Source organism: Lynx rufus, unplaced genomic scaffold (genome assembly GCF_022079265.1).
Source record: "Lynx rufus isolate CCGP_SWC_20201006 ecotype Redwood Valley unplaced genomic scaffold, mLynRuf1.p SCAF_2, whole genome shotgun sequence".
In the NCBI taxonomy this organism is placed as follows: domain Eukaryota; kingdom Metazoa; phylum Chordata; class Mammalia; order Carnivora; family Felidae; genus Lynx; species Lynx rufus.
Window position 1 is genome coordinate 215,186,274 of NW_025814834.1, and position 18,203 is coordinate 215,204,476.

The window sequence follows — 18,203 nt, forward strand, 5'->3', positions numbered from 1 at the left end:
TCAGACACTTAACCGACTAAACCACCCAAGTGCCCCATCAAGTGCCCTCCTTAATATCCATCACTCACTTCGCCCATCTCCCACCTACCTCCTTCCATCAGTTTTCAGTTTGTTCTCTATCATTAAGAGTCTCTTGTGGTTTGTTTCCCTCTCTTCTCTTCCCCCCCCTTTCCATATGTTCATCCGTTTTGTTTCTTCAATTCCACATGTGAGTGAAATCATATGCTATCTGTCTTTTCCTGATGGACTTATTTCGCTTAGCATAATACACTCTAGCTCCAACCACGTCATTGCAAATGGCAATGTTTCATTCTTTTTGATGGCTAATATTCCGTTATGTGTATGTATATACTACATCTTTATCCACTCATCAGTCGATGGACATTTGGGCTCTCTCCATTGTTTGACTATTGTTGATAGTGCTGCTATAAACATTGGGGTGCATGTCTGCATTTTTGTATCCTTTGGGTAAATACCTCGTAGTACAATCGCTAGATCATAGGGTGGTTCGATTTTAGTTCAAATTCAACTTTTAAAAATGCCCTCTGGTAAGTTATGATACATACAAAACAATATAACATTTATATGTTAGGAAGCATAATAATAAAATCGGCAATCCTAAACCCACCGACTTTACCAGCTAGAGCTTTCCAAATACCACTGCAACCAGCCGTGTGCTCCTCTGCACCCAGAGGTAACCATCATCTGGAAGTCAGTGTTCATTCTAACTCAGACTTTCTGTGAGATACGAAAAGCTGGGAGCGTGGCCCACCGGGACAAGGACTGCATTTCTCAGCCTCCTGTGCAGGCAGGTGTGGCCATGTGACCGAGTTCCCGCCAGTGGGCAGGAAGTGAAAATGATGGGGGCAATTTCCAAGAGGTGGGTCCTTTACTCTCCTTCTCCTCACTCTTGCTGGCTGGACAGCAGATGGGAGGGTGGGAGTTGGGGAAGTCACGCCGGAACACAAGACAGATGCCAGCCAGGTGTCAGAGATGCAGAGCAGAGAGTCTCGGCCACCTACGTGACCATAACCGAGAAATACTCTTCTGTTTCGTTTGGGTCACTCTTATTTGGGGTTTTCTGTTATTTGTTGAGGAATCTTATAAAATGAACACAGTGCACTGTGAGCAAAGATATAATCCTACCTACCACCAACACCAAAGACACCTTCACTGGCCGAAAAAACCTAGGGAATGGATCTCTTCACTTGGTTCCTGCCTGGGACACTGGCCCTCCTCGGTATCTACAAATGGCATTTATGTGGCACCCACACGGCTCCACTATGGGTGTGGCACAAAGCAAACAGAACGGACGGGGTGCTCACTCCTGAAAAGCTGCTATTCTAAACCAGCCACTTGGACAAAAGAAGAAAAATGTAATTTCCTAAAAGTTAGAGAAATGTTTTCTTCAATACACAAACCAGTAACTTCTATATAAGCAAAAAGTGACATGTGTCTTCAGAAATTCCAAAAGCTCTCACCATTCACCCCAAGCAAGATGGCATGGGTTAGTCTTTACTGTCCTTCCCCAAGCACTGGCATTCCCTCTAAGTGGTTACATGGCCTCCTGAAGGCAAGGCCCGTCCTCTGCTCCCACGGCCTGCACGGCCGAGCACACAGAAGGTCCCATTCGCTGGTTCCCCGGGAAGCTCCTCCCAGCTGATGGTAACACAAGACAGCCTTTCAATTCTAGGGGCACATTTCCACCACCATCTATCCACTCAACAAGCACTTCTAGAGCACCTGCTAAGTCACAGCCTTGGGTAATAGATTAAAAAAACAAAACACAACACAACAAAAACAAACAACCTGCCTCTAATCCAAGGAACTCATGATTTAATAGAAAAGACAGTGAATAAACATTAAAGTGAGCAGGGCTGAGCAGGCCAAGGGGAACCTCCATCCCACTGGAATGGAGGCATCTGAAAGAGTCCCTAGAGGGGCTGGCAGCTGACCCCAATCCCAAAGAACAGCAACGAGCTGGCCAGGCAAAGAAGAGGGGAAGAGCTACAGGCAGAGCATGTGGACCACCGCCTCATCCAGCACACTCCCGGAATGTCTCCCCTAGCTCCCCACGCAGCATCTTCTCAGAGGATACAAATGGTTTTAATATTAGTCTAAGAACAGTATCGTCAAACAGGTAATACAGCCTCAAAAATAATCCGATGATGCATCTTGAAGAGAAATACTCAGTGTGCTCTTGACTGTTCCTCCGTGAGGGTGATGACCTGGCTGCCACCTCCCACGCCAGGCCTCCCTTCTGGCACTGCCATCCCAGGCTCCGGCCACTGAACATCACACGGCTTCGTGTCCACACGCCTTTGCCTTAGCCTGGATGCTCTCGTCCATCTTGGTTGGTCAATGAACCAACCACCGCTCCCCCAGGCCCTTCACACCCAGCGAAGCATCCCCCCCTGTTCTATGAAGTGCCCCTTTGCCTCGTCTGTGCCACTGGCCTCACCCGGATCTACCTCAGAGGCACTGCTCTTTGCTTAACTGCCTCTCCGGCTGGACAGGAAACACAGGAGACAGCAGTTAGGCCTTATTAATCTTTTCATCCCCGGGGTCTAGCACAGTGCCTGGCCCATAGCAGGAATATAGTAAAAAGTGCTTGCTCACTGAATGAAGATAATCGAGGGTAAGTATATGCTACTAAACAGGTCTATGAAGAAGCAAACTGAGACCATGCACTCTCAGGATTTCTAATCGAGGTGTCAAAGCCTTTCATCACTCACACATTTACACCCTAACTGAAGCTATAGGTCCGTCTGTGAAAGACCTAAATTGGTTACCAAAGACAGTGAGGGAAAATATTTAAGCCTAGGAAAAACATATGACCCTACAAAATTTACGCTGGCCCTGCCTAACTCTCAAAGCTACCTTGCTTCTTGTTTCTTTGGGAGGAAAGAAGAAAAATCAGCCCGGAACAAACCAATCAGTCGAGCATTCAGCAGAACTTTATGTTTGGGCCTGGGCAGGCACCACAGATGTCCACACATACTGATTCCCGATTCAACGTCGAACAAAAAGCAAGCAAAACGAGAAGCAGAGAACGTCAGATTTCCTCTCGAATCCCAGCCTGACTTTTCCTGAGCTCTGCCCGACTTTCCTTTCAGCCCTGACAACACGGGTTTATTCTCACACCAGGTGACACCGAGTTTCCCTCGGTGTCAGCCTCCTACTGCTTTCACAAAGCCTTCTCTGACTTCTCTAGCCCACATTAATTTTTCTCTTTTCTGTATTCTTACAAAATTTCTTGTCTGTGTAATTAATTTTGGCATTAAATCACAATGTCTTATACTATTATCTTTTCTTAAGAGTTTATCTTCTCTCTCCCAGAGAACCTACAGGATCTTGAAGGATCACGTTTTGTATCTCTGACGATAGTGTACTGAGTATACGATAGGTGCTTAATAAATGCGGATGGATTGACCCGGTACCATGCCGGCAGGTGTCCAAGTTCTCTTTGCTGACACACAGGCCACTGACTACCATCTCAAGGTCAACCACATTCACCAAAGAGCCGAGACACCAAAAGAGGCACCGAGTGGGACATCTGCCATGAAGCAGAAGGGCCGGCAAGACCAGAGGTGATCATCCAAGAGCAGTGGGCTCCCGGAGGTGGTCTTGAAAAAGCTATCCTTCCCCGAGGCGTGAGCATCTGGGGCTGTGCCCAGAGAATACCATTTTCCAGGCTTGGGTTCAGAGATGGAATGTCTGTCCTTAAAGAGCCAAGACATGGGAAGGCAAGGGCTCTGGATGTAAAATGGGCAGGAACACACATGAGTGGAGGCCATAAATCCCTCCCGGGACGCAGACAATGCCTCAGTGATAAGCATGCAGATTGCACACCTAGTTCAGAAACTCCCCTGAGTTTGCTTGTAATTAAGGGGGTTAGAAAGGTAAAAAAAATATATAAACCCAATTAATCATTTAAATATTTAAAGTCAGATTTTTTCCTCACTCCAGGATTAGTATATTTCATAACGCCAGCAGCAGACAGCCCTGGTTTTTACTGGGGTTCATTTTAGAGCATGTTTAAACTAGTCAGATTGAGTGATGCTTCCAGCAACTAATCGCATGTCAAATAAAAGATATTTTATGTAATAAATTACCGCTACAAGTAATTCAAATGTCATTTATCAGTTTTATTATCAGTCAGGCAAAGTCTTGTTTCTCTATATTAATCAAAATCAAGCTTTTTTTTTTTTTTTTTTTTTTTGAGCAGTTTTGACACCTCTTGGCAAAAGTACAGAAGTGCAGAGGTAGAGTCACCCCCGGAGCTGAAAGGAGCGGGTGCGGCAGTACCAGAGGGATGAAGCTCAGCAGTGACAAGTAGAAACTTCAGGGATTTAAAAATTGCCATTGCCATTGTTTTTACACTAGAGTCAAAGCAGGAAGGAGTCTGTCTCTAAGAAGATGTATTTTATTTTTAGGGCTGGGAGTCTCTTAAAAATACTCCTACCTAAATACCTAAACATGTAATGCTTTTTCTCAGAGAGACCTGGACAGAAGAATAACTTAAATGACAGTCCTGCCCCTCCCCAGCTCTTTCTTTCGCCCTTTCAGAAAGACCAACAGTGTAAATGACCCTCTGTGTCTACCAAAAGTAGGCACATGTATGATGTTTCAGGCCAACTCTGTGACCAACCAGAAGAATCTGTTCTGAGCAAGAAGTTTCCAAGTAGCTGAGAGACCTGCTTGGTTTTAAGCATGGAGAAAACAGCTGGAATAGAACAGATGTGCGTCTTAGAAAATTCTACACCCCAGCTGCCACTGCCTGTCCTCAACAAATGCCATTAAATGGCTGGGCCCAGGGACACAACCAAAGAAAAAGTGTGGAGAGCTGGCCTTTGGTTAAAAGGAAACACGGAGAGCATGTTTAGTGACCCAAGACAAACACGATAGATCGGAAAGAATACTGGCCAGGAAGGAGAAGTGAGTCCCAGGCTGACAAGTAGTTGCTACTGACTCAGAAGCTCCAATACAAGGCTCACCGCTGAGCACCATTTCTCTGGGCCCAGAGGTCACGTGACACCGGTGTTCCGCTGGACAAGGTGACCACGGATGAGGTGAAACTGACAGCGTGCTACTTTGCCTCACCCAGAAAGCAAAAGAAAGGGCAGATCTAAGTGAGGTCTGTGACGCCCCGGCCCCTGTGATGCCGGGGCCAGTGAGGAGGACAGCAAAGCAAGAGCCGGAAGGTAGCTCCAGACCACGTGGTAAGGGTCCAATCAAGCCTGGCATTTAAAGCTAGGCCTTTCAAACTCTGATAGGCACTGTTTTAAATTAACATGTTTTGAAAAACTAAAACTTCTGAGATAGACAATTAAAATGAAGACAATTATAGAAAAGGCGTCTTGAAAGACAACAGATCCAAGGCTGAGTTACGTTGAAGACACGAAACTGGAGCTATTTTCCATCACTCTGAAGTCAATTTTAACCATTTTTAGACTTTTTATAAGTGATTTAAAGAAGGGGTTCTGGCTGTATTTTTGAAGGTCTGGACACTCATTACTAGTTTGAGGAACCTTTATTCCTAAAACAGCTTCACTTAAAAACAACATGGGTCATGTTCTCATGTAACAATTAAAAGCTACATTCAAAAAAAGGACCTTTACATTTAATCTGAAATTCTCTAACAGACTGTCAATGCATAAATATACATGGTGTAGCCAGGATGAGGAAGGGAGGAAGGGAGGGAGGGAGGGAGGGAGGGAGGGAGGGAGGGAAGGAAGGAAGGAAGGAAGGAAGGAAGGAAGGAAGGGGAGAAAGGGGGTGGGTGGGAGACACCGCCTTAAATCTACTAATATTAACTTTAAAAAATAAAATTAGGAGAGAAGTTATTTCAGTGAGCAAACGAGAATGCAGTCATGAATCAGACGTTCATGTTCTTATTCGTGGAAGAGTGACGGGCAAACGCATGATGTAAGAAACTGGAAACAACCAAGAAATACTTCTACAGATTCTTGCTTGTAACCCAAATATATGAAACAACACGATAAACTCATTTATTCTGGTCCCTTGTCTCTGCTTACACCCTTGTCACATATTTAAAAGTTTGTCTAGGAGGGGATCTGGGTGTGTCACGTTCTTTTGGAAAAACCCAAGAGCCATCTCCTCATCCCGGGCTCTACGCTTGCGGAGTCTGGGAGGTGGAAGCCCTGCTCTGTGGCCGGAATCCTCAACCCCAATCAAGGTTACAGCAGGCGTTTGAGTGGGTGACTTACTGTACGGCTGAGAAATGAGGTGAGGGGGCTGGACAGGAACCACCTGTGTGCCCGGCCCCAAGGACGGAGGCTCTTCGGCAGCCGTGCCCGACTGCTGGAAAGCCAAATCGATCTCTTCATCTGTCAGCCCTGGGGGAGAAGAGGACATAATTGCAGGTGAATACCTTTTGCCACTGTCCATGGCCGCAACGAAATCTTCATTGAGAAACGACCCCTAGAGCCACAGACTGCCTAGCATCGTGGTAAGTTTCCTCCCCGATTTCGGATTCTCCGGAACCTCTCCCGGTTGCAATTTAACCTTAAGCGACAGAATATTAGCCTCAACACTGCTTCCAAATGTGGCTCATTCAATTTCCTTAATTTATCCTTGAGTTTATTGCTGCTTCTGAAGTCGCTCCGTACTGCAATTCTCCATTCTTCCCCCGAAAACAGATACCATCAACTGCAAATGTGGCTCATTTTAATCTGTAATGGTGTTAAAAAAAGAGGGGAAAAAACTAACAATAATGCATGAAAACAGACAGGGAAACAAAAAACTAATTATTGGGTGAGACGACTAATTAGTCTCGATCGTTTCCGAAGACGGGAATAATTTGCTTTATTTTATGACAAATGCAGAAATAAAAAGAAAAATCAGGACTGACTGTGATTAGTATGAATGGGATATAGAATGTAAAGAAGAAAATAAAACAAGAAAACAGATCAAAACAAGGCCAGGCCCAAACTTTCAGATGGTTATTGCCCCAGCCTAGCAGAGGCTGCCTGTACCGCCTTTGGCTAGCTTTTCTGCTTCCCTTTGTTTTAATCCTCCTGACACTGAAGCACACTGCGCTCGCTCCGGACGGACGGCAGGGAATAGCAGGGCGCCATCTGCAGTGGCTACAGCGTGGGGAGAGGATCTGCCCGTGGAAGAATACAAGGCCGGGGCGGGGGGCGCCGCGGGGACCCCATTTCCCGCGGGCACACACGGCTGAGGCTGACGGGGGCCGCCGGCTCTGGGGGAAGAGGACGAGGGTGCCAACCAACCCGGAGCAGAGGAACGGAGTGTGGCGCACAGGCGTGAGAGAAACTTCCCCGCGGGCCGGGCCCGAGAAGTGGCTACAGGGGGTACGAAAGTGCTGGGGCCGCCAAGAGCGGGAGCAGCGGCGGGGAGGTCACGGCCAGCCCACGAAGACCACTCTGGCCGGCCGGTGCTGCTCCAGGAATCCCAGGATCCAGTGCGGCCGCCACATAAGGCTCTGAAACGAGAGCCGAGAGCTTTTCCCCATCTGGTCGGCAGCTCTCCATTAGAGGCCACATCATGGTGTATCTGCCCCTGGGGGTGCATCCAGTACAAGGAGCTTCAGAGGATCAGCATCTTCCAGAGCCTCGTGCCGCATGCTCTGTGCCGAGGGGCTAATAGATGGGGCACATTAATGCTCCGAAGCGCAGCGCTGCCCCACACCTCACGGGCCTGTAGCTGGCCGAGCGCCTCTCCAACTTTTCAGGCCCTACGCAAGTGGTCAGGGAGAAGGCCTGAACTACTCTGAACGGCCCCGGACCCTTTGTTCCCCTCCCTATGCTGAGCGGTTGAGGGCTGTCCCCATTTAAAACTGCAGCTCTGCCCCTTCCCCCTCCGCACACAGAGGAGCCAGCCAGTGGTGGGCAAGGCTACCGTGCTGTGAAGCCTGAACGCTGCTGGGGTGGCCCCCGGCGCACCCCGCTCTCAACAGACTGACGTGGCAGATGAAAAGGCTGGCGCTGAGCGCCTTCAGATACAAAAGCTACCTCTGAGTATGTGGGGGGCTATACGGGACGTTCCTCCTCCCAAATGGCCCAGCTTGCTCCCAAGGCCTCCCGAGAGAAAAGGGCAGGACAGAAGGAAAACCCCTGAACCCTGAGCGTGTGCTTCTCGGGCTCCATCCAGCCTGAGAGTGCCTGCCAGTCAACCTCCAGAGAGGGAGGGGAACCCCTTCCAGGTTTCCAGCAGGAAAGGCCCACTCTAACCAGCTCATCATCAGCCGCTTGCTTGGAGAAGTGCGTGCACGTGCGGCGTCAGCACGGGCTGATGGTCACTGGGACACTACGGAATTTCATAAACCTGGTGGTTCGTGTGCCTTGTCAGCCGCTGGCTGCAAATGAGGATAATTTTCCCAAAAGGAGCATTGAGTTGCATTCTCATTTTCCCTTCTGGCTCTTTCAAATATAAACAAGTACGATAATGTTTAGCGCTGGGGAAATCTACAGTAAGTCACGGGCTGTGCTGCGGCCCCGAGAGCTGCAGCTGGTTAAAGGGACAGCACTCCCTGCCCGCTGTCCTGCCCTCTGGCCCCGGGCTTTTACGGAGCCTGTTTTCCTAATAAAACATGTTCCTTGCATTATTGCAGCCGAGCCCACCAGTGAGGCTGCGGTTAAAGGGCATCAGCACTTCCTTCCGAGCTCTTGTTTTTCAGAGACCTTATCATTTGATGCTCTAAATTTACATTGGCTGGAATTCTGATATCCCTAATCCTCCAGAGGGCCGGGACTTTGATTTAGTTACATAAAATGAATCACTTTTCTTCTTGTAAAAAAAAAAAAAAAATCAGCATTTTCATGATCTCACTGAATAATATAATTTCAGAGCTGGACCATTATCCCAGCCATTGCATTCATTTAACAGATAAAAAACAACAACTAAGACCCAAGCAAGGTGAAAACATGCCTCTGATCATACCAGTTAGGGCGTGGTGCTGCCTGCTGACAGCCCAAGGCTTTGGCGACCTCTCCCCCGCCGCCCCCCCCCCAGCACAGAAACAACACAGGGTAGGCTCCGAAATTCCAAATTCCGTCCTAAGTCTTCAAGCTTGTGAGAGGTTGAGAGAAGCACTAAATGGTCTTTCTCACCCTCATGCTGGCAGCCCAGCCTCAGGTAAGAGCCGACGAATGGTGTTTTGGGGCTATGCCACAACAACACGGGAAGCCGACGCCTGGATCCTATCTGCAAATGACACCTACACAACTTTTTGAACGACCCCAGAGGGACAAGGGTCGAGGGTCCCTGCCTCGTTCTAATAGTCTAACTCCCAATAAATCCTAAGCCCTCACACAGACTGGTGCCTGTGCCTCTCTTGGTGTCCTCTCCCTCTGAGTGCCCCAGCCCCAGTGGGGAGGACAGACCAGGTTCAGGACTCTGTACACTCAGGTAATTCATTCGGGACTCTCAGAGCCTCGGCAGGAAGGGGGGGGGGGTCATCTCTTTCAGGACACAACACTTACCTACCCAGTCATGGGCTCCTGGTGCTGAAACAACCCTGACCTCAGGGAAGAGGGACTGGGGCACAGGACAGGACATCCAGGTTCCCACCCACCCCCACGAGACAAACGGCGGAGAGCTTAGATGGAGACCTTGCAGAATCCAAAAGGTTAAAAGGAATAATAAAGGAAACCGCCAATTGGAAGTGAATTATATTTGCCTGTGAACGCTGAGGCACTGGCTATATTATAAAAGGCATCTCTTTGCGTTGTTTACCATCACCCTGACTAATGCAGACCTTTTTTTTTTTGTTGTTGTTTTAAATAATCTCATGCAAATTAGACACACACACTTCCTTCCAGTTGATTGCTATCTGCAAGGAATAATCTAACCGCAGAGGGACCTGAGCAAGGGCTGAGCAGAGCAGACACGGGGGGTGAAGGGTGTCACCGTCCTGTGGCAGGCAAACTCCTCCCCTCCCCTAGCTGCCTCAAGTCTTCCGTTAGCTGCTGCCTTTGGGAGAATTAGCCAATTTCAATAAAGCCGAAAATCTTCCTTAGTTGGGGTGTCAATTTGCATCATCTGATATCACCAGCCCTTTGCACTTAGATGCTTTCAGTAACTTCACCCCCGCCACTTGCCAATTCCAAGAGCTATCAGCCCTGGTCTGTGACAATTAAAATGTATTGCTGATAGAGAGTAAAACTAAGAAAGTCCCGCTCAGTGATTCCATCCACTGAGCTCGCTTTAGCCAAGAGGAAGAGAACGGGGCGAGGGCACCTGTCCCAAGTGAGCGGGAGGCCAGGCGCCTCCCTCTGACAGGCAGTGCCATTTCACCCGTAAGACCACCGCTGCCTGACGGGCCAAACCAAGAGCTCTCAGTTCTGATCGTGCAGGTGAAGGTCGTGCGCACCGGGCATCGGAATCGGGGTGGACTTGCTGTTCTTTCTCTTCTCTGGAATCTACTTTCAGAACCAGTGCCCTTCCCGAGGAGGCGGCTGCTGCTCTGGTGCAGAAGGCGGGTCAAAGATTTCTTTTCCAACACTTTCTCCAGGGTGGGATTCTTTTAAAAGAACTCAGCGAGCAAGCTACAAGCTATTGATTGATAAAGCCCCATGTTACTGCTGCAGCAGCTGAAGTGAACGGCCTCGGGGCGGCCACACCTGCTTATTTGTATCCCCTAGAAGACAGACCCGATTTGTTTTCTTTTTCTAAAGGTTTCGGTTAAAATGCAAACAAAACCAAACCGTTGACTCTGGGAGCCGCAGCCTACTGGCTGGGAGCCGCTGCGGCGGGTCCTTTTGCAGGGACTCAGACAAAACTGGGCACTGGGAAGAGCTGCCTTTTTCCTGCGGGACTGGCTGTGCAAGGGTTTCTCAGAATAAGTCACCTCAATGTTGTCCTCAGTGACCGCTGAGCACTGCCACGGGGCCTGGCCCTGTGCAGGTGAAGCAGAAAGACAGATGACAGCAGACAGCAGCACTGTCTGCGTCTTTTAGGTCAAACAACAACCGGGACAGCAGGGCTAGGAATAGTTTGGAAATGAGCAAGGTAATGAACACCCAACGGCACCTTCCAGCCTGGCCCGAGTTTTATAATAAAAATGTCAAGTCTGACTGGGATCAGGGAACAGGGCCAGAGGGCCAGCGACGCAGGGTGGCGGTTGCGGGCTGGCCACTCTGGCCATCTGCCTCCCCCATCACAGTCCCTCCGTGTGTAGGACTCGGGTGATTCATCTGGGACGCGCGGAGACCGTGCGGGGGTCACCTCTCTGAGAACACAACTAGTTATCTCCCCATGCACACACACACTCTGAGAGGAGATGAGGCAGAGAAGACAGCTGGCTAAAAATACTCCCCAAATTAAAAGAAAAATCAACTCTCTCAGAAAAGGCTAGGGGAGGGGAAAGGGGGGAAAAAAGTATTTTTATTTTATTTTATTAACATTTTGTTGGAAGAGTAGAGTACAATAAGGACTCTCAGAGCCTCTAAAAGTCGTTGGATGACCTGTAGACCCCTATTTCCCAGTGCCTTGTATAAAATTGAATTTTTTAAACATAAATTACACGTAATGACGACACTGTAAAAACTAACAGTAATGGAAAGCTGTGCTGTATTTCATTAGCCTGTATTATTCCGTGCCACCTGATCCAGCCGGGCCTTGTTTATGAGTTAGTGTGTTAGCAGATGCCGATGGAAGCATTTGCTTCGACCTTGCTCTTCTCATTGGGGCATGAAATTACGACGGCAGCACCTTGATATTACAGCCATAAATACAGTAAACTGCAAATTTAAGCCAACGGCTCCTATTGTCTCTGAACATAAAGCTGATCGGTATTTATTTAAAAGGAGAACAAAAAAAATATTATATATCACCTTGTTTATGGGGCTTCCCCCACCCACTTTCTTATCCCCTCCCCCAGCCCCCCAACCTGTCTAATTCACTTGGTTAAAATATTAAGCAAATAAGCCAAGTGCTTTCTCCTCTACTGATTAACTATTCCCATGCAGTGGAAACAGTTTTTGAGAAAACTAGTTGCAAACATCATCAGCCCCGAATGAAACAGTTTTTATAAAAATTGATCTGATGGTAGGGCTGGTTCCCACCATCCTGATACTGATACGGAAATTCAGGAACAAGACATGAGACTTCCCTGTCTCCTTAAATGAGGAAAGTTCAGACAACAGGAGAAAAGTTGCTGATGATGTCCTGAAATTGAACGTCCTCTCAGTACCCTTCTAAAAATCGTTAGGTAGAAATGCTATTTCAAAAAGCAGCAAAACACTGCCTCCTGCCACCTAAGGGAAGAAAGAAAGATATCTCATCGAGAATATAATTCTCATCTCAACACAGGGAGCCAGGGACCTCTCATTAAAACTTGCACCCACCCCCTCCTTATCCCAGTGAACCATAAAGACAATATATCCTTTAAATACATTAAATGTGCAAGAAAAATAAACACAAAGACAAAAGGACACTGGATATCACCCAGCCACGTCTCCGAGTATAAATCACTGAGTAAAAAGCCAGTGCAAAACGTATTGCACGGTTAGCTTCAAGACTGAGGAACCGGGCAGCCCGACTCCACTGGAAGTCTGAAGAGAGACGGCAGTGGGAGAGGATCTCTGCGTCTCAGAGAGGCAGACGAGAGACGTAAAAACTCAGCCAAGTCCAAGTTTGGAGGTTTCAGACGGTTAGTGGTGAGAACGCCAGCACACAGCAGTGGCGAGCTCTGCTGTCACTACCAATAGAGCACGCAGAAGGACCGTCTGGGCGGTGAATGAAATGCAAGTTGGGGGGAGCAGTTCCCTCCCAAATCAGACAGGCTGGGGCCACGGGATCCAGAGCTCTGTAGCATCAAAGACCGAGATGACCGGGTTTTGTACGTTTGCTTCGGATACGGTGTTCCACAAGCCAGACGCACTGTACTCCCTTGGAGCCCTAAATTACTTCAGCCACACCAGTCACTGAGCTTAGCTCCTTCCGCATAAGGAGGAAACTTCCCTATAAAATTTATTGGGCTTCTCTGGGGAGTAGTATAACTGGTGAACAAGACAGAAGTGAGCTGCCCCTCTGTGTAACACAAATTGAGATCTCTCATATGAAAGACTGGGAGGGTTTCCAATCAGCATCCGTGACGTCTATTTTTAGATCTATAGTCTAAAGGGTGTTTTTTTTTTCTCCCCTTTTAATCCCTCTCCGCTAAATTAAAAACAAAAACAAAGAGGAGTTGATTTTGTTATTTGATCATCAATTCCGAAGGATTAACAGCATTGCAAATATTGTTGCCGGCTGTCATGGACAGCAGTGTCTGAGCCAGTAGGTCCTTGGCAACAGGCTGAGAAGTCGGCCCTCCCACGGTGCACTGAACAAGTCCTGGGGAACGAGCAGTATCTTTAAGGACCAAAGGGTGTGATAATCAGGAATCACAGCTACCTGAATGCCAAGGGCCAGGTAAGCCAAAGGTATGTTTGTGCATACGCAGAAAAGCCAAATTAATCAACGTTTTCAACGATACTTGCTGGAATCCTGCTCCTGTTTTAGAAGAAGCAGTGAAGTGTGTTTAAAAAAAAAAAAAAAAAATCACCTTTGACAGCCAAACCAAGAAATTCAGATCTGAGAGAAAAGTTAGAGCTCATCTGGTCTATCTCCTATTCTTATTCTTTCCCTTTCCTTCTGTTTTAAAAATCAAGAGAAAAGGACTTGGAGAGGGACAGTGACTTACTTACCCACAGCCCATGGTGAGCCCCAGAGGCAGAACCAGATTCTCAGCGCCACGTTCGGGGGTGGGGGGTGGGGGGGGGCAGGGTCAAGCACGAGCAGGGAACGAGCCTGCTCCTCTCTACTATCGGACACAGCTAGCACATTTTTACTAAGCAAACTCTTAGAATCAATCAATCGCCTCAAAAAAAAGAAGAAAAACAAAAAGAATATATATGGAGCCCAGGGTGAAAACGTGAAGGATATACAGAGCCTCTATGTGCAAACAAAACAAAACACACACACACACACAACGTACACACACACACAAACACTTCTACTTAGTTGTGTCTACATGCATAAAATAGAGAGGACACAGGAAATACTGGTTACAACAGGGAGGGGACTGGTAGCTGGGGACGGAGACTGAAGGCACTTTGTTCACTGTCTATCCTTATGAAATGTATTCCATGTGAATATATTTCTGATTCAAAAGGGATGATTACTTTTTAAGAACAAAGAGAATATTTGGAGGGGGGAAACCCTGAATCCTGAGCAAAATCACTTAAAATGGCTATCCTCATTTTCGCGAAGAGAAAAACCAAGGCACAAAAAGGTACAGAGATGTGCCCAGAAACTGGGATTAGAATGATATCCACATTTTCTAATTTCTTGTTTAACCCATTGTGGCTATAACCACAGCAGCCAAGTACAAGGTGGCTTTCTTTCTTTCTTTCTTTCTTTCTTTCTTTCTTTCTTTCTTTCTTTCTTTCTTAAATGTGTGTTTTTAAAAGGCAGGCATCTGTTCTATTTTGACACATCCTGGCCGCCCAAATGTTTCTTTCAGCTCTAAATATTTGCTTCACCAATGGAAATGTTTCCATCACTGCAACAAAACAAACATTTGCTTTGGGATGGCAGGGACAGCCATACGCTGTTTCATATGTTACTGATTTGGGAAACAACTCTACTGTGGGACCCAAATCAAGGGGGAGATTTTTGTTCCTTAAGGAAAACGCTGGCACAAAAGCTCAATATATCGAGAGGCACTCCTCAGTCACCCAGCTAGACTGTGATGCCGTTCATTTGGGGTTTTCTTTAACATCCTGAATCTTAAGTACAAGATCAGAAGGCTTATTGTTTGGCATTCAGCTTCCTAAAGCTTTCAATGACCATGCAGCTATCAGATGTTTTTTAAGTCCTCATATTAACCTGATATTAATACATGAAAACATGCTATGTCCTAATAGGTCAATACAGTACATAAATTATTTTGTCCCCACCTATTTGGGTAGCTCAAATGAATCTGGTATTGGTTGCTATAGTCAACATTACTAGCGTAGAGATAAATATTTAGAACTCAACCAAATCCATAAATATTTGAGTGCTTATTTTGCCAGGCAATGTGGGAGCCAAGACCTCACCTTCCTTACCTGGTTAAATGGCAGCCTCTCTAAGGAAGACCTCCTCCCCACCAATTGCTTATGTTGAAAGGATATTTTGTCTGTCTTCTACCTATAATATAATACATGTAATACTATCTAATATACGAACATAAGATCCGTAATGTATAGGCATATCTACTGACAGTAAAAATAGCACTTCAACTGCTGAAAATATGGAAAACAAAGCACAGAGAGAATTTAAAAATCATTCACATTTTCACTCTCCACCTAGACATAACGGCCAAAATGTTTTAAACCCAACTGTCAAAGAGTAATTTTTGGAGCTTTGTATATATTTAACTCTTTGAACCCCAATACTAGTCCTGAGCAGGGCCGCCGAGGCGCGTGACTCTGGGACTCCACCATCACCGTGTCCGTGGACCTCGTGGGCCCGTGTGGTGTGTAACCCATGCAGCCAGAGGTGGCAGGGGAGCCCCCTTTGGCTCCCAATTTACAGGTAAGGAAGCTGAGCTACAGAGACAGTAAAGCAGTCTATCTCGGGTCCCAGTGCCTGCGGGTGGGGACAGGCAGGATTCCAGACAACACAGGGGAAGCATTCCAAATCTCTGTTCATGTTCAAAGGAAATACTGATATCCCGCCCTGACTTCTGGCATATCATTCAGATGTGTTGGTAAAGTTGTTAAGATTGAATTCTTTCAAAATAAAAACGTTTTTTGCATTAGAATACCCAAAGCTGGAAGTGCAAACTGAGAAGCTTCTAGAAGACAATTCAGCACTCTGTCTCAAGAGTATTTAAAAATGTTCACAGCCTCTTGACTCAACAATTTAACTTCTCAGAAATAATGAAATAATGTAGTATGAGACTAACGTACAAAAATGGTTCCTCACCATATTTTTAAGAAGAACAAATATTTGGGGCGCCTGGGTGGCTCAGTCGGTTGAGCATCCGACTTTGACTCAGGTCATGCATGATCTCATGGCTTGTGGGTTTGAGCCCCGTGTCAAGCTCTGTGCTGATAGCTCAGAGCCTGGAACCTGCTTTGGATTCTGTGTTTCCCTCTCTCTCTCTCTGCCCCTCACTCGTGCTCTGTCCGTCTCTCAAAAATAAGTAAACGTTAAAAAAGTTAAAAAAAAAAAAAAAAAAAAGAAGAGCAAAACATTTGAACAACATAAATGTGTGAAGAGGGCTGAGCAGACAAATTAGGACACATTTCACTTACGTGCTGTTATTCGACTGTGTACATTTTCACGAACAATTTCTGATGGCATGGGAAAATGCTTCTGATACATTAAGACATAGAAAGCAGATGTTATATTCATAGCTTGATCTTAATTACATTTAAAAAAAAGAACAAAAGGAAGCAGGAGAGTTGCATCATTTTTAACTTAATCTGAATTCAACTTATACATGTTCAGAAGAAAAGAGAGAAGGAAAATTACACTAGAAGCCGCAGGGAGGGGCCTACCATTCCATTCAAGGAGTGTTGTGTTCACAAGCGGGCATGACCCAGGAGGCTTGAATTTGCTGTCTGCTCATCAGTGCATTCCCACACACCCTGCAGTCTGCGCACCCTGACACGGGAACTTCCCCCCCCCATACATCTTGGCACCCTTCTGCAAAGCCAACCATGTCATCTGGTGTTAAACCAAAGATCTGTTTCAATGTGAAGAAAAATGTGGCTGTACCAGACTTACTGAGGAGCAACACAACGGTATCCTGCAAAACACCTTTCTAAGGGAAAGGTATTCAATTGTTTTAAAAATTAACACTTGACAGATATATTCCCATAGTTAAATTCTGTATTCCCAAGATACCAAAGGGTATGCAGTGAAAGGCTGTCCCCCTCCCACTCCCGCCACCTGGCCATCCAGTTAGGTCTTCCAGAGACAACCACTGCTACTAGGTTCTTAGATGCCTCCTAGACACAGTCTATGAACATATGAAAGTGCTTTTCTATACCCATATAATACACTTTTTATATGTTAGCGTATGTGTGTGTGTGTGTGTGTGTGTGTGTGTATATATATATATATATATATATACACATACATATATATCCATATTGTACAAATAATAGCATGGAATAGTATTCTACAAGTTGCTATTTTTAACTAAGACATCTTAGAGAGTATTCCTTATTAGTATCTGTAGTGCTTCCTCATTCTATTTAGTGGCTATAAGGCATTCTATTTCATGGAAGTACCGTAACTTATTTAACTTGTCCCCTACTGAACATACATTACAAGCCCCAAAACAAGTCCTTGCATGTGCCATTCAAACATGTGCAAGTTGTCCCTGCAAGTAGTTTTGATTTTGATCAACATTGCCTAACTCTCCTTTAGAGGTGGTTTCCACTTACTTCCCACCAGTCTACGTGTGTTTCCCACAACTCTGCCTGCATGATGCTATCAAAGCTTTTTCTTTGTCATCCTGAAAGGTAGAAGAATGGCCTCATTGTAGTCTTAAGTAAACTTGTGTTGGCATTCAATATACGTACAGAAAAGCAAGCACATTTTAAGCTTACAGCTTGATGTATTTTCACACAGTGAAAAACTCCATGTAGCTACCATCCAGGTCAAAAAAAAAAAAAAAAAGGTAATACAACAGCCTCCAGGAGCTGCCCTCACGCATCCTTCCCAGTCACCACTTAACTTCTCGCACCACGGATGAAATTTGCTTATTTTTGAACTTTACATAAATGGAATAATATAGAAAGCATTCTTTCACAATGGGCTTCTTTTGCTCAACATTATGCTTCTGCAAGGTGCCTCTGCTGGTGCTCGTAGCCACGGTTCATTCACTTTGACTGCTGTATAGTACTCTCACGCGGGACAAGAATGAAGCACGATTTATCCGTCTGTTCCATAGTGGTGCTAATCACGTTTTTACACATACACTTTGGCGGCAAACTGCTGGATTATATGGGGTGTGCATATTTCAGATGAACAGACACCGTCAAGTTTCCAAAGTAGTCAGGCCAATTCACACTCACCGCAGGAGTGCAGAATTCTAGTTGTTCTGCATCCAACACCAGATTCAGTTTTTTTCCATTTTAGCCATTCTGGTGGGTGGGAAGTGATTACGTCATTTGGACTTTAATTTGCATTTCCCTGATGACTAGTGAGGCTGAAATTTTTGCATATTTCGTGTC

At 46.2% G+C, this 18,203-nt stretch overlaps 1 protein-coding gene across 1 annotated transcript in view; it reads right to left on the reverse strand.

Annotated features, from left to right (window-relative positions):
* Positions 1-18,203, reverse strand: part of PEX14 (peroxisomal biogenesis factor 14) — a 146,108-nt gene that overhangs the window by 21,522 nt on the left and 106,383 nt on the right. Inside the window, exon 4 of the mRNA XM_047083770.1 lies at positions 6,231-6,359. Within this exon, the coding sequence (XP_046939726.1) occupies positions 6,231-6,359 (129 nt within the window). The remainder of the gene's footprint in view (positions 1-6,230; positions 6,360-18,203) is intronic.